The sequence below is a fragment of the Mobula hypostoma genome, chromosome 20 (genome assembly GCF_963921235.1).
Source record: "Mobula hypostoma chromosome 20, sMobHyp1.1, whole genome shotgun sequence".
In the NCBI taxonomy this organism is placed as follows: Eukaryota; Metazoa; Chordata; class Chondrichthyes; order Myliobatiformes; family Myliobatidae; genus Mobula; species Mobula hypostoma.
The window spans coordinates 33,724,445-33,740,278 of record NC_086116.1 but is presented as its reverse complement, the minus strand read 5'-3'; the positions used below and the strand labels follow the sequence as shown (position 1 = coordinate 33,740,278).

General features: G+C 44.7%; 1 protein-coding gene across 11 annotated transcripts in view; it reads left to right on the top strand.

Annotated features, from left to right (window-relative positions):
- frmd4a (FERM domain containing 4A) overlaps positions 1 to 15,834 on the top strand; it is a 523,313-nt gene that overhangs the window by 370,110 nt on the left and 137,369 nt on the right. For 10 of the 11 annotated variants that reach the window (XM_063072636.1, XM_063072634.1, XM_063072635.1 and 7 more), the window contains 2 exons: positions 8,357 to 8,441; positions 14,551 to 14,607. In XM_063072636.1, the coding sequence (XP_062928706.1) occupies positions 8,357 to 8,441; positions 14,551 to 14,607 (142 nt within the window). Of the gene's footprint in view, positions 1 to 8,356; positions 8,442 to 14,303; positions 14,383 to 14,550; positions 14,608 to 15,834 lie in introns of those variants that run through there. The other variant, XM_063072642.1, reaches the window with a different exon arrangement.

The window sequence follows — 15,834 nt, the reverse complement described above, 5'->3', positions numbered from 1 at the left end:
TAATAATTAATATTCCTACTTCCTGACAGGTCAGCAGGTACTGATGGAAACACGGCAGATGGAAACTTAAACTGAAGTCATTAAATAACCTGGAATTGATATCAGTAATAAGATAAGATTAGCTTTATTTGTCACGTGTACATCAAAGCATTGAAACATATAATGAATTGAGTCTGAGGATGTGCCGGGGCAGCCTGCAAATGTTGCTATACACAACATGCCCACAATTTACTAAGCCTAACCCATGTATCTTTGGAATATGGGAGGAAACCAGAGCATCGAGAAGAAACCCACAAGTTCACGGAGGGAATGTACAAACTCATTACAGACAGCAGCAGGAATTGAACCCAGATAATGAGTGCTGTAAATCATTGTGCTAACCACTATGCTATTGTGCTGCCCTTAATATTATTATTATTAAAATTATTATTAATAATACTTAATAATTAATATTCCCACTTATTGACTGGTCAGCAAGTGCAGAAATGGTTAAGGTATCAGACTAACAGCCAGAGTCCTGGATTGTTATTCTAAAGAGATGAGTTTTAATTCCCCACTACACATGAAACTTGAACTGAAGGCATTAAATAAGTCTAGAATTGATCTCAGTAATGACAACCCTGAAACTTCTAAGGTGTAGTAAATTTCACTTTATTCCCTGATGTACACACAAAATGCAGGAGGAACTCAACTGGTCAGGCAGTATCTACAGAAAGGGTTAAGGTCTCAACGTTTCAGGCTGAGACCTTTCATCAGGACCTCACATCCTTTCCTGGTCTGGCCTATATGTGACTCTAGACCTGGCTCCTGCTGCCTTCTCAGCTCAGGACTGATCAAGGACAGACAGTAAGTCCTGGCATTGACAGTGTGTTTCACATAATGTAAATAACTAACTCACTGGCCCGTCACTGCAGGGTAAGGTAAATAACTTTCATTATTCAAAATACCCAGTGTGTTGGTCCGTGGCCTCCTCTACTGAATGCCCACTAACCCTAACCCATACATACAGTCATAGAAACATACAATGCAGAGAAATGCCCTTTGGCCCATCTAGGCAATGCCAAAACCATTTAAACTGCCTATTCCCATTGATCTGCGCTGGGACCATAGCCCTCCATATCCCTACTATCCATTTACCTACCCAAACTTCTCTTAAACATTGAAATCGAGCTTGCATGCACCACTTGCGCTGGCAGCTCGTTCCACACTCTCACAAGCCTCTGATTAAAGAAGTTTTCCCTCACGTTCCCCTTAAACTTCTCACTTTTGCCTTTAAGCCATGACCGCTGGTTCTAGTCCCACCCAGCCTCAGTGGAAAAGCCTGCTTGCATTTACTCTATCTATACCCCTGATAATTTTGTAAACTTCTATCAAATCTCTTCTCAAGCATCTACATTCTAAAGAATGTAGCCCTAACCTATTCAATCTTTCCTTATAACTCAGGTCCTCCAGACCCGGCAACATCCTCGTAAATTTTCTCTGCACTCTATCAGCCTTGTTTACATCTTTCCTGTAGGCAGGTGACCAAAGCTGCGCACAATATGCCAAATTAGATCTCACCAACAACTTCAACATAACATCCCATCTTCTATACTCAATATGTTGGTTTATGAAGGCCAGTGTGCCAAAAGCTTTCTTTATAACTCTGTCTACCTGTGACACCACTTCCAATGAATTATGGACCTGTATTCCCAGATCCCTTTGTTCTACTGTACTCCTCGGTGAATTACCATTCACTGTGTAAGACCTACCCTGGTTGGTCCTACTGAAGTGAAACACCTTGCACTTGTCTGCATTAAATTCCATCTGCCATTTTTCAGTTTATTTTTCCAGCGGATGCAGATCTCCCTGCAAGTCATGATAGCCTTCCTCATTGTCCACTGCACCCCCAATCTTGGTGTCATCCGCAAATTTGCTGATCCAATTAACCACATTATCATCCAGATCATTGATATAGATGACAAACAACAAAGGATCCAGTACCCATCCCTGTGGCACACCACTAGTCATGGGCCTCCAGCCAGAGTCTCAGGTTTCTCCCACAAAGTCAATGTCTAATCCAATTTACTACCTCATCCTGAATTAGATTAGATTTGATTAGATTATGAGGACACGCAGTCCTCTTTTATTGTTATTTAGTAATGCATGCATTAAGAAATGATACAATATTCCTCCGTTCTGATATCAAAGAAACACAAGACAGACCAGTACTGAAAACCTGTCAGAAACCACATAATTATAACATATAGTTACAACAGTGCAAGCAATACCGTAATTTGATGAAGAACAAGCCATGGGCATGGTAAAAAAAAGTTCAAAGTCTCTCGAAAGTCCCATCATCTCACACAGACGGGAGAAGGAAGAAAACTCTCTTCCTGCCATGAGCTACCAGTGCCACAAACCTGCTGATGCAGCATTCTGAATGCCGAGCGACTAAACTTTCTTGACCAACCCCCCATGCGGGACTTTGTCAAATGCCTTGCTAAAGTCCATGTAGACAACATCCTCTGCCTTGCTTTCATCCACTTTCTAGTAACTTCCTTAAAAAACTGTAAGATTGGTTCAACATGACCTACCACACATGAAGCCATGCTGACTATTCTTAATCAGTCCATGAAAATCCAACTACTTATAAATCTGGACCCTCAGAATACCTTCCAGTAACTTTCCCACAACTGATGTCAGACTCACCGACCTATAATTTCCTGGTTTCTGCTTAGAGTCTTTTTAAAAAGGAACAACATTAGCTATTCTCTAATCCTCTAGTACCTTTCCTGACACTAAGGATGTTTTAAATATCTTTGTTAGGGCCCCGACAATTTCTGATTGTCTGTCCTGCAGGGTCCAAGGGAACACCCAAACCCCTCCACCCCCACACAAAACGGAACAATATCGACCCCCAAACAACCCCTCCCCTCGCATAACAAACGGAAAGGGAACGGGCGATAAAAAACTACAGAATATAAAACCATAAGTCTGAAAGAGTCCACAGACCATAAACGCGATAGTCCAATCCGACGTCACTGGCATTCATCGAAAGAGAGGACACCACACGAGCCCTGAGGCCTACCCACCTGCCACAGTGAACCACACAGCAATAGACCACTCTCAGACTCCTCCGGCAGCGATCAAAAGGCAGGCAGTCGACACCGAACTCTCACTTTCCATCCACATTGGCCTCGATGTTTCAATCTTCCTTGACAATGGACGCTTTAACCAGCGAAGTGGAGTCAAACATCAGCTCACGCCCCATATTGAAGTTTCTTTGCATCGAGACTGTCACTTCCTCCGATACAGCAAAGTGCAGGGTCACTCAAACAATCTCCAAACTCTAAATCGCAGGCTCTAACAGTCCCAGAAACACATTGATTGTGAAAAACAGATGCAAGAAAAGTAAAAAAAAAAGACATTTTCAAGAGCTATCTGGAAGATGTCAATCAAGGGAGCATTGTACGCTGGCGCCATCTTGACCGAAAGTACAAACTTGACCTTGAACTTGGAGGAGCAACACCTCATAGTGGACCATAACACATGGGAGCAGAATTAGAGCATTTGGCCCAATTAATAAACTGCAATAATAAATCAGCCATGATGGAACAGACTCATTGGGCTGAATGGTCTAACTCTGCTCCATCACAGACAAGAGGAAATCTGCAGATGCTGGAAATCCAAAGCAACACACACAAAGTGCTGGAGGAACTCAGAAGGCCAGGCAGCATCTGTGGAAGAGAGTACAGTCAACGTTTTGGGCCGAGACCCTTCATCAGGACTGGGAAAAGAGTTGAGGAGTCAGAGTAGGAAGGGGAGGAAAAAACACAAGGTGATTGATGAAACTGGGGGGGTGGGGTGGGGGTGAATTAAAGAGCTGGGAAGTTGATTGGTAAAAGACATACGGGGCTGGAGAAGGGAGACTCTGATAGAAGACAGAAGGCTGTGGAAGAAAGAAAAGGGGGAGGAGCACCGGAGGGGTGGGAGAGGTAGGGAGGTGAAAGGCTGGTGAGGAGATAAGGTGAGAGGGAAATGGGAATGGTGAAGGGGGGCATTACTGGAAGTTTTGAGAAATTGATGTTGATGCCATCAGGTTGGAGGGCTACCCAGACGGAATATGAGGTGTTGCTCCTCCATCCTGAGTGTGGGCTCATCATGACAGTAGAGGAGGTCATGGACTGACATGTCGGAATGGGAATGGGAAGTTGAATATTTATGGTGTTATAGTGTAGTAGTTAGCGTGATGCTTTACAGCAACATCTGTAAGATTGGGGTTCAGTTCCCATGTGGATTTCCTTTCACATTCCAAAGACGTATAGGTTAGGATTAGTAAATTATGGATACGCTATGTTGGCACCAGAAGTGTCACGACAGCACATCCTCATTGATGTAAAACAACGCATTTCACTCTATGTTTCGATGTCATCATCATTATGTGCCATGTTGTATGACATGGGCGATCATAGTCTTTGTCCATGATTGTTCTTGGCAAATTTCCCTACAGAAGTAGTTTGCCATTGCCTCCTTCTGGGCAGTGTCTTTACAAGATGGGTGACCCCAGCCATTATCAACACTGCCATCAGTGGTTATTTAACCAGGACTTGTGATGTGTACCAGCTGCTCATACGACCATCCAACAGCTGTGCCCGTGGTTTCATGTGACCCTGCTTGTGGGGGAGGGGGGGACTAAGCAGGTGCTACACCTTGCCCAAGGGTGACCTGCAGGCTGGTGGAGGGGAGGAATGCCTTACACCTCCTTTGGTAGACGTATCTTCACCCCACCACCCGATGTTTTGATGTACATGTGATAAATAAAGCTAATTTTTAAATGTCTTTCTTTTATGGAAGGCATCCGTGAACATGATGGATTTTTACAACAATTCACTGGTTTCATGTTCACCGTTGCAGTCACTAGTGTTTAATTCCAGATTTATTTAATTAAATTTAAATTCCCAAGGGAGCCCCTGTCCCGGGTAACTGCGCCAGAGATAAAACTCATTTGCAACTGTGGCCCTGCCATTCAATACCCATTCTATCAAAGTCTGATCCTTTATTGGGCTGTCCCCACTATTACACAAATCATCACACAGTATTTTTTTTTCAGTGTCACTAGGAGGTCCGCACAGTGGTGGAAACTCTAGTGGTTAGAGATACAGGATTATGCTTTGGGACACATCTGTTACACTTCAGTGAACAGTTAAAGCACTGTGTTGTATCTAACGTGAGCAAGAAGACAGTGATTGCCTGCCAGTGAGGAGAAGGAGTGTGTGCATCAGCACCTCGACTCTGACCCCCTCGACCCTGACCACAACTTGTGCCTGTTTATAGCAGCCAGCCTCTGCCCCAAAGGAACTGACAGCATTCACATAGCTCCCGATTTGTTCCCTGTCCATAAGACATAGCAGCCAAATTAGGCCATTCAGCCTCATCGAGTCTCTCTGCCAATCCATCGTGACTGATTTATTATCCTTCTCAATCCCATTCTCCTGACTTGTCCCCATATCATTTGATGCCCTGACCAATCAAGAACTTAACAACTTCTGCTTTAAATATAGCCAATGACTTGGCCTCCGTAGCCATTTGTGGCAATGAATTCCACAGATTCATCATCCTCTGGCTAAAGAAATTCCTCCTCATCTCTGTTCTAAATGGATGTCCTTATTCTGAGGCTGTGTCCCTCTGGTCCCAGACTCTCCCTCTATAGGAAACATCCTCTCCACATCCACTCTGTCGAGGCCTTTCAACATTTGATAGGTTTCAATGAGATTCCCCCTTATTCTTCTGTCCCTCCACAGATTCACCACCCTCTGGCTAAAGAAATTCCTCCTCATCTGTGTTCTAAAGGGGTGTCCCTGTATTCTGAGGTTGCACCCTCTGGTCCTGGACCCTCCCACTAATTGAAGCATCCTCTTCACGTCCACTCTGTCTTGGTCTTTCAAATGTACTTGTCAAAGTGTCTTTTTAATGTTGTGATTGTTTCCTCCTATACCACCTCCTCTGGCAGCTTGTTCCATGTGACCATCACTCTATCACATCTGCAGAATGGTTTGCTTTGGTTTATAATTGTTACCTATAAGGTGAAAAGCTTGTCTGGCGTACTGTTCATACAGATCAGCTGGTTACACACTACCTTGAGCTAGAACAAGGTAAAATGAGAACAGAATGCAGAATAAAGTGTTACAGTCACAGAGAAAGTGCAAGGTACATTGTGAGATGAAGAGTCTGAGCTGTCCTTGAGCCTGGTGGTACGTGCTTTCAGCTTTTGTATCTTCAGCTCAATGAGAGGGGAAGAAGAGAGAATATTGCAGTGGTTGTGATCTTTGATTATGCTGGCTGCTTTACTGCTTTGATAGGTACAGTATTGTGCAAAACTCTGAAGCACATTTATATAGCTAGGGTGCTCAAAGTTTTTGCACAGTACTATAGTAATTTTATGTATTGAACTGTACTGCTACCAGAAAACAAACTCCATGACGTGTGTGAGTAATGATAAACCCGATTCTGATATGGGTCTCTATTGTGGACTGAGAGAGTGGAACGGGGGCAGGGAGAGGGGAATCATGGTTAGGAAAAGGGGAAGGGAGAGGACAGGGAGAGCGAAGCACCAGAGAGACATTCTGTAACGATCCATAAATTAATTAATAATGACCTTGCCTGGTGTCTCAGAGCTGGGTGTGTCTGCACCCGCACCTCTCCCCAGCCCCGGCAATCCTTCTCTGCCGCTTGTCCCACACCCGTCCTGTGGTGCTCCACCTTCACCATTTCCAACATCCTTTGCTTCCAGCAGGTTTACAAATTCGCTCTCCGCTCCGCACTGATAAATACAGTACTGTGCAAAAGTCTTAGGCGCCCTAGCTATTTATTTGTCCATAAGACATTTGCACAGTACTGTACCTGGAAAAGAAGGGAATATAGAAATATGAGGTAATACGGGAAAAGGGATTATTATGGATTGGCATCTTGGTCAGCATGGATGAACCAGGCCAAATGTCCTGTTTCCATGCTGCACGACTGTAAAGCTCTGTATGGGATTCCACAAACAAGAATTATATCGATGATGCCCTCATTTGGTTGGGTCGACTATGGATATTGCATCCTAGTTGTCTTTGTGATATGCAAGTGAGTACACAAGCCTAGTCTATACGAAATGGAGAGCAAGCTGTTGCCCATGCAGCAGACTCCCCCTCTCCACACAGTTGATGAATCCAAAAGGAACGGCAGAGACCGATACAGTTCGGCACCAGCAGCGTCGCAGGAGTTGCCAGTCAGCATTGAACTCAACATAGGACTGCCCTAGGGACTCCTGCTCCGGATTTTTCCTTGGGGTTTACTCCTGAAGCTTTCCCCATGGGTGGGTATAACTGCAAGGCAGCGGAGGTTTGAGATCAGAATTTTCTTTCTCCTATATGAGCTGCCAGCCATGGCTAACCAGCTCCATCTACCCAAAGCGACTGGTTTTAAGGTGCCAGTAACCTGCCTTTGCCCCTTCTCTTGTGAGTAGAAATGGTTCCGCTGGGCTTGGTAGCTAAGCTACATGTGAGGGCCAGGAGCTGGACGTGGTTGTCAGGAGTTATTTGGTACACGTATTATCAGGCAGTGGGTGTTTATCCCCACATCCCCCTCTACCCCCTGCTATAACAACCTTAAGGAACCATTATACCTATAGTGATTTATTTATCAATTAGTAGTGTCCTAATTGTAGTTACCAGCAGTCTGTTTACTATTGTCACACATAGAGAGGGTCAGTGAAAAGTTTTTATTTGCATGCCTGACACATGATTCCAAACTGAAGTACATCAAGATAGTACAAAAGGAATGTAGTTAGACCATTAGACGTTGGAGTGGAATAAGACATTCAGCCCATTGAGTCGGCTCCACCATTCGATCATGGCTGATATATTTTCTCTCTCAACCCCATTCTGCTGTCTATTCCCGGATGAACTAAGTACTTGTGAAAGTTATTATGAAATTGTGGTGCATGTGGACAAATAAAGTTGAGGGACAGTAAGAGATCAAAGAGTTCATCTTTGGTGTACGAGAGGTCCTTTCAAGAGTCTGATACCTATGGGATAGAAGCTGTCCTTGAGCCTGGTGGTGTGTGTTCTTGAGTATTGTACCTTCTGCCTGACAGGAGGAGGGGGAAGAGAGAACGACTGGGATACCTGCTCGATTTCTTTCCGGTCCTGATTATCCCTGGCTGAGCCAATGCTATCTTTAATCAAAAACCAAAGGTTCAAATCAGTTGGTTAACAACTCCAGCTTCTGGACGCAGTGACAAAGGGACCTTGAAAAGTGGTGGTCCCATTTGGGAAGGTTTGATAAAGGCAGAGAAATTATTTTCTTACTGAGCTCCCTGTTGTTCTTGCAGGTTCTACATTGAGAGCATAGCTTATCTGAAGGACAATGCCACCATTGAACTCTTTTTCCTGAACGCAAAGTCTTGCATCTACAAGGTAGGAAACGTCAGCGTTCTGTGTAACGGTCCAAAAGCAACATGCTGCTAGAAATGTAAAATAAAAACACGTGCAGTAAGGCTCAGCGAGTCTTGTGGAGAGAGAATGGAGATAATGTTACTGGGATTGGAGGAAGGTTTTCCTTCCCCCGGAGATGTGGTGAACTGCAGGATGTGTTTCTATGCTACAGAATCTATGATTTCCTAAAATGTTTTTAAAAAGTAGGAAGGAACACAGAATGTTGAATAGTACAGTACAGGAACAGGCCCTTCGGCCCACAATGCTGTGCTGAACCAATTCAACTTTTAATTAAATGCCTAACTAAACTAATCCCTTCTGCCTACACAATGTCCACATCCCTCCATTTCTTACACATCCATGTTCCTGTCTAAGAGCTACTTAAACGCCACTATCATATCTGCGTCCACTCACCCCCCTTCACACAACCAAGCAGCGTATTCCAGGCATCCACCAATTTCTGTGTCAAAAATTCCTGCCCCACACACAACATTCCCTCTCACTTTTTTTAACAGCTGCACGGACCAACCATTGCTCTGAGTAGGACATTTTCATACAGCCTGAAAAGTTGCATAGCACTTTAAATGTTTTTTTTTTGTCATGTGCATACTATGAATATTTAGAATGAAACTGAAAAATCATATACTTTTGATTTTATTTATTAATTGAAGGGTATAATGAAATACATACAGTACAAAAAAGAAAATCTTTCACGTTTCGTAAGCTTTTTCTAGCTGTGTCCCATTCCAGCAGCGTGGCAACAAAGGCTGTGTGCACGGCAGCATTTCGGTTACTACGTTGCGGTGCACCTGTGTAGCTCAGAGGGATAGTGCCCCACACATCTCCTTTCAACTACTCCTACTTACCTTAAACACATTCCTCTGGTATTACACATTTCAACTCTGGAAAAGAGATGTCAGGTTTCTACCTCCACCTTTCATATTCATGTAAATTTCTACCAGGAATCTCCACAGCCTCCGCCACTCCAGATAAAACAATCCAAGTTTGCCTAACCAATCCACAAAGCACATGCCATTCATCTTGGTGATCTCTTCTGCATCCTCTCCAAAGCCTCCACAACCCTCCAGTAATGGGGTGACCAGAACCGAACGCAATGCTCCAGATGCAGCTTAAGTGGAATTTTGTAAAGCTGCCGCACAACTTCATGACTATCAAACTCATTACATCAACTAGTAAAGGCAAGAGTGCCATACTGTGAACATGAGAAAGTCTGCAGGTGCTGGAAATCCAGAGCAACACACACAAAATGCTGGAGGAAATCAGCAGGTCAGGCAGCATCTGTGGAAATAAATAGACAGCAATGTTTTGGGCCGAGACTCTGTGCTATAAGCCTCCTTTACCATACTATCAGCATCTGCAGCCACTTTCAGGGAACTATGGATTTGAACCTCAAGATCTCTCTGTACATTTAGCACTGTTAAAGATCTTGCCTTTAACTGCCATTAAGGAAAATATTATGAGTTGAGCAATAATCATTAACTGCCTCTGATGTGGGAAACTTGCAAAGGCCATTCCTCTTACAGGAAAACCATGAGACATAAGAGCAGAATCAGGCCATTTGGCCCATTGAGTCTGCTCTGCCATCCCATCATATTATCCCTCTCAGTCCCATTTCCCTGCCTTCTCCACATAACCTTTGATGCCCTGATTAGTCAGGAACCTATCAACTTCCAACTTAAATATACCCAATGACTTGGCCTTCACAGCCTTCTGTAGCAATGAATTCCACAGAGTCACCACCCTCCAGTTAAAGAAATTCCTCCTCATCTCTGTTCCAAATGGATAGCCCTCTATTCTGAGGCTGTGACCCTTGGTCTTAGAATCATAGTCTATGTGAAACATCCTCTCCACATGTACTCTATGTAGGCCTTTCAATATTCAGTAGGTTTCAATGAGATTCCCCCCTGCCCCCATTCTTCTAAACTCCAGCCAGTACAGGCCCAGAGCAATCAAATGCTCCTCAGATATTAACCCTTTCATTCCTGGAATAATTCTTGTGGACCTCCTCATCCCTCCTCCAGGAGTCCACAAGATGGACTCTTGACCACACAGTCTACCTCATTACCGCCCTTGCACCTTATTGTCCACCTGCACTGCACTTTCTCTATAACTGTTACACTTTATTCTGCATTGTTATTGTTTTACCTTGTTCTACCTCAATACACTGTGTAATGATCTGATCTGTACGAACAGTATCAAGACAAGCTTTTCACTGTATCTCAGTATAGACCATAAGACCATAAGACAAAGGAGCAGAAGTCGGCCATTCAGCCCATCGAGTCTGCTCCGCCATTTTATCATGAGCTGATCCATTCTCCCATTTAGTCCCACTCCCCCGCCTTCTCACCATAACCTTTGATGCCCTGGCTACTCAGATACCTATCAATCTCTGCCTTAAATACACCCAATGACTTGGCCTCCACTACTGCCCGTGGCAACAAATTCACCACCCTCTGACTAAAAAAATTTCTTCGCATTTCTGTTCTGAATGGGCGCCCTTCAATCCTTAAGTCATGCCCTCTCGTACTAGACTCCCCCATCATGGGAAACAACTTTGCCACATCCACTCTGTCCATGCCTTTCAACATTCGAAATGTTTCTATAAGGTCTCCCCTCATTCTTCTAAACTCCAAGGAATACAGTCCAAGAGCGGACAAACTTTCCTCATATGTTAACCCTCTCATTCCCGGAATCATTCTAGTGAATCTTCTCTGTACCCTCTCCAACGTCAGCACATCCTTTCTTAAATAAGGAGACCAGAACTGCCCACAGTACTCCAAGTGAGGTCTCACCAGCGCCTTATAGAGCCTCAACATCACATCCCTGCTCCTATACTCTATTCCTCTAGAAATGAATGCCAACATTGCATTCGCCTTCTTCACTACCGACTCATCCTAGAGGTTAACCTTAAGGGTATGTGACAATAATAAACCAATTCCAATTCCAACAAGATTATGGCTGGTCTGGCCGTGGACTCAGCTCCATCTGCCTGCCTTTTCCCCAGAACCCTTATTTCCTCTACTGTGCAAAAAGCTACCTAACTGTCTTTTTAAGTATATTTAATGAGGCAGTCTCTGCTGCCTCCCTGGGCAGAGAATTCCACAGATAACTTTATCACAGGCATCCAACTGCTTCAGCAGTAATCGAGGGAAAGGTTTACGTGCTCCAGTTAATATTCCCTCAAATCATAGACACAAGATTCTGCAGATGATATTTATCCCATTCAATAAATGCTGCCTGACCTGCTGAGTTCCTCCAGAACTTTGTGTGTGTTACTCAATATTTCCTCAAAGCTGTGGGTACTGCTCCCACCCAACTCTGCTCTGACCCTCTGCCTTTTTTTTTAACCAAAATAGACTTTATTCATAATAAAATATTATTTGCAAGAATTAACTGTGCAGGACTTTTTCCTTCATAGACAAAGCGTTAAGCAGTGTTCAATTACATTTCTTAAAACCACGAGCACCACTGCCACTCCTGGATACCACTATAACTGAGGGGCGTCGACACCCAACCTGGCCCCTCTCTCTCCAGTAGCAGAAGAACCTTACACTGTGATCTTCCCTCACTGAGCCCTTGCGAACCCCATTCCATTTATACGCGGTCATCCAGTAAAGAGGAGGGCATCACAGGCAAAGCTCACCCCACCGCTGAACACACCTACATGGAGCACTGCCACAAGAAAATGGCATCCATCATCAAGGACACCTACCATCCAGGCCAGGTTCTCTTCTTGCTGCTGCCATCGGGAAGGAGGTGCAGGAACAGTTATTACCCCTCAACTATCAGGCGTGGATAACTTCACTCACCCGACTGATTCCACAACCGACAAACTCACTTTTAAGCTCTCTATAACTCATGTTCTCAGTATTTATTGAGAACTCATTTATTATTATTATTATTACTTGTGATGCGGGGTTTCTCGTGGACCCTATTGTGTTTGTTTATGGCTGCCTGCAAGGGTAGTACATGGTATATATACTTCGATAAAAATGTACTTTGACATTTTACCGTGGATGCCCACAAGAAAATTCATCTCAGGGTAGTATATGGTGACATATATTACTCTGATAATAAAATTTACTTTGAACTTTGATGGAGGGATGAGGATGTCCTTGTCCATGAGACAGTCCTCATTAGGGAATCAGAGGTGGAGAGGGTCAGCAACTTTAAATTCCTTGGTGTTATCATTTTAGAGGATCTGTCCTGGGCCCAGCACGCAAGTGCAATTATGAAGATGGCATGACAGTGCCTCTCTACTTCCTTAGGAGTTTGCAAAGATTCAGCATGACATCCAAAACTCTGACAAGTTCTATAGATGTGTGGTAGAGAGTATACTTACTGGCTGCATCACAGCCTGCTGTGGAAACTCCAATAACCTTCAATGGAAGATTCTACAAAAAGTAGTGGAGACAGCCCAATCCATAACAGGCAAAGCCCTCCCCAACAATGAGTACATCTCCATGGAGTGTTGTCGTAGGAAAGCAGCATCCATCATCAGGGACTCCCACTCCCCATGATATGCTCTCTTCTCACTGCTGCCATCAGGAAGAAGATACAGGATCCTCGGGTCTCACACCACCAGGTTCAGGAACGGTTATTATCCCTCAACAATCAAGCTCTTGAACCAAGGGGAATTACTTCATTCAACCTCGAACTTCATCATTGTAATGTTCTCACACCTATGGACTCACTTTATCATCTCATGTTTTCAATATTTATTGTTTATTTATTATTAGCTCTTTCTCTGTGTATTTGCAGAGTTTGTTGTCTTATGCATATTGGTTGAACGCCCAAGTCTGTGCAGTCTTTCATCTATTCCATTACAGATTTACTGAGTATGCCCACAAGAAAATGAACCTCTGTGTTGTATATGGTGTCATATAATGTACTTTGATAATAAATTTACTTTGAACTTTAAACTCACTCCTGGGTCTGGTAAAGAGAGCTATCTGTGGGTCCTGGAAGTGGGTAGCGGAAGGTCCGGTGTCCATGGGCGCCATGGAGATGTTCCAGAACTGTTGGACACCTCACGGGATAAATGCATCCTTGACAAAGATGTAGTATTTTAATTTAATTTTGTTCCTATTAGTAATTGTATCCGTCACTGTTAATTGTCTCTGGGCTCGTTGTAGTGGAGAATTATTTGCAATGAAGATATTTTTGTAAAAGAAAACGATCCCGTGAGGTACTGCACCGAGTTTTCTTGCCTCTGTCTGACGGAGCCTGGGGAATTGTTAATGAGATCGGACCCGCGGAAGAACAATCCCCTGCCTTGTCCTTGCGGGGGAGGGGCTGGGAGTGGGGACACACTGGGTCAGGGAGAGGTGAGGAGGTGGGGGAAGATGAAAGGAAGGGGAAGTGCGGGGGAGGGATAGACACTTGCGGTAGGGACGGGAGATGAGGAGTTCGCACGGGCAGGAAAGAGGAGGGGAAGTGGGTGCTCGGGGAGGGTAGGGCGGTCAGTAGAGAGTGGAGGGAGGGGAACGCGGAGAGAGCACGTGGGGCGTTGTCTTGCTAACCCCCGTAACTGTGCATGGTTGTGGTGTGAATGCAGCCGTCTCGTCATTCAGGGATGGGATCAGTACGGTCCGCACGCCCCGAGGAGAGAGCCCCCTCCACCCAGGGGTCTGCGCCTTAGCTGCGCCGTTTCTGCCTGAGAGCCCTCCTGTTGCCCTTTGTAAAGGAGGTGGCGGGTGAGCGAGGCCACGCTCTCTTGGCCGGGAGACTCTCGTCCAACGAGCCCGTGAAAACTTTCCCTTCCCGCGGATCAGAGGCGCAGAAGATATTGACAATGCTGGAAATGTAGAGCAATACCTCCCTTCCCCGAGTGTATTGTTCCTCACCGCGGATCGTCGTTGTTCGCAACTTGCCGCCGGCCGAGGAATCTGCCGCAAGCAAGGTCGGAGTTTCATCGCGCCTCCCGCAGCTCATTCAACATGAGAAGTCTCTTTGAGGCGGCGGAGCCGGGGCTGGGGGAGGGACGGTGGTAGAGCAGTAATCACGGCAACTGGCTCTTTCATGTCCGCCTCCCCCCTGGTTTAACACCACTTGTTAATTTCTCCCTCAGGAGCTGATTGAAGTCGACACTGAAGCCATTTTCGAGTTGGCAGCGTACATCCTCCAGGTAAGAACATTGATCAGAAACCTTTGCCTGTTGTTGCCGTGCACAGGGTCGGTGATGAGTGTTCATTGGCGTTTTTGTACCGGACTGCTGCCTCAAAACAACAGATTCCATGTGTAACTCGGCGGTAATGAACCAGATTCTGGTTCCGATTGAAGGAACTGTGAGCATTTAATTCGTGGAATAGTAAACTCAAAATGTAAGTGCCTGAAATAAACACGTTTCTTGAGGACACTCCCGTGGCAAGTGCTGTGCCGCTTGTCCTCAGTTTGAACCGTTAGTGAAAGTTAATGACTCCATAGTAACTGTTACAGGAAAATTTTACTCTCTCTTACACGCAGTGAAATTCTAGTCTGCTGAAGAAGCCACTTTCGACTTTCTGGACAACTGCACCCTTAGTTATTTCCTCAGCCCATCACAGTCAAAGCCCTCCCCACCATTGAGCACATCTACACGGAGCGCCATGGCAGGAAAGCATCATCCATCATCGGGGACACCCACCACCCAGGCCACGCTCTGTTCTGGCTGCTGCCATCAGGAAGCTTCAGGACCCACACCACCAGGTTTAGGAACAATCATCAGGCTCTTGAAACCAGAGGGGATAACTTCACTCACCTCAATCCTGAACTGATTCCACAACCTATAGACTCACTTTAATGAACTCTACAATTCATCTTCTCAGAATTACTTATTTATTATTTTGTTTTTTCTTTTTGTATTTGCAGTTTGCCTTCATTGTGTGTGGTTTTTCATTGGTTCCATTGTATTTTGGATCTACTGCAAATGCCCTCAAGAAAATGAATCTCAGGGTAGTTTACAGTAACATATGCATACTTTGATAATACATTTACTTTAGACTTTGATAATGTGTGAGGAAAGCATTAGATTGTTATTGGAGTAGGTTAAAAGGTCAGCTTCACATTGTGGGCCAAAGGACCTGTACTTTTCTATCTTTTATTTCTTTTTCCTCTTTGTTGCTCTAACCCATTTACGCTCCAGCAACAAGCCTGCTCACAACCTCATTGCAACGTATTGATTACTGTGGGTTTATAGAAAGTTATTAACTTGCAAGCTGCGGAATTGTTATTCTGCTTAAAAAAATATGGTTTGATGGGTAATTCATTTAAAGCACGGGTTCCCAACCTCTCTTCATGTCATGGACCCCTACCCTTAACCGAGGGGTCTGTGGAACCCAGGTTGGGCACCCCTGGTTTCAACAATGAATGTCCA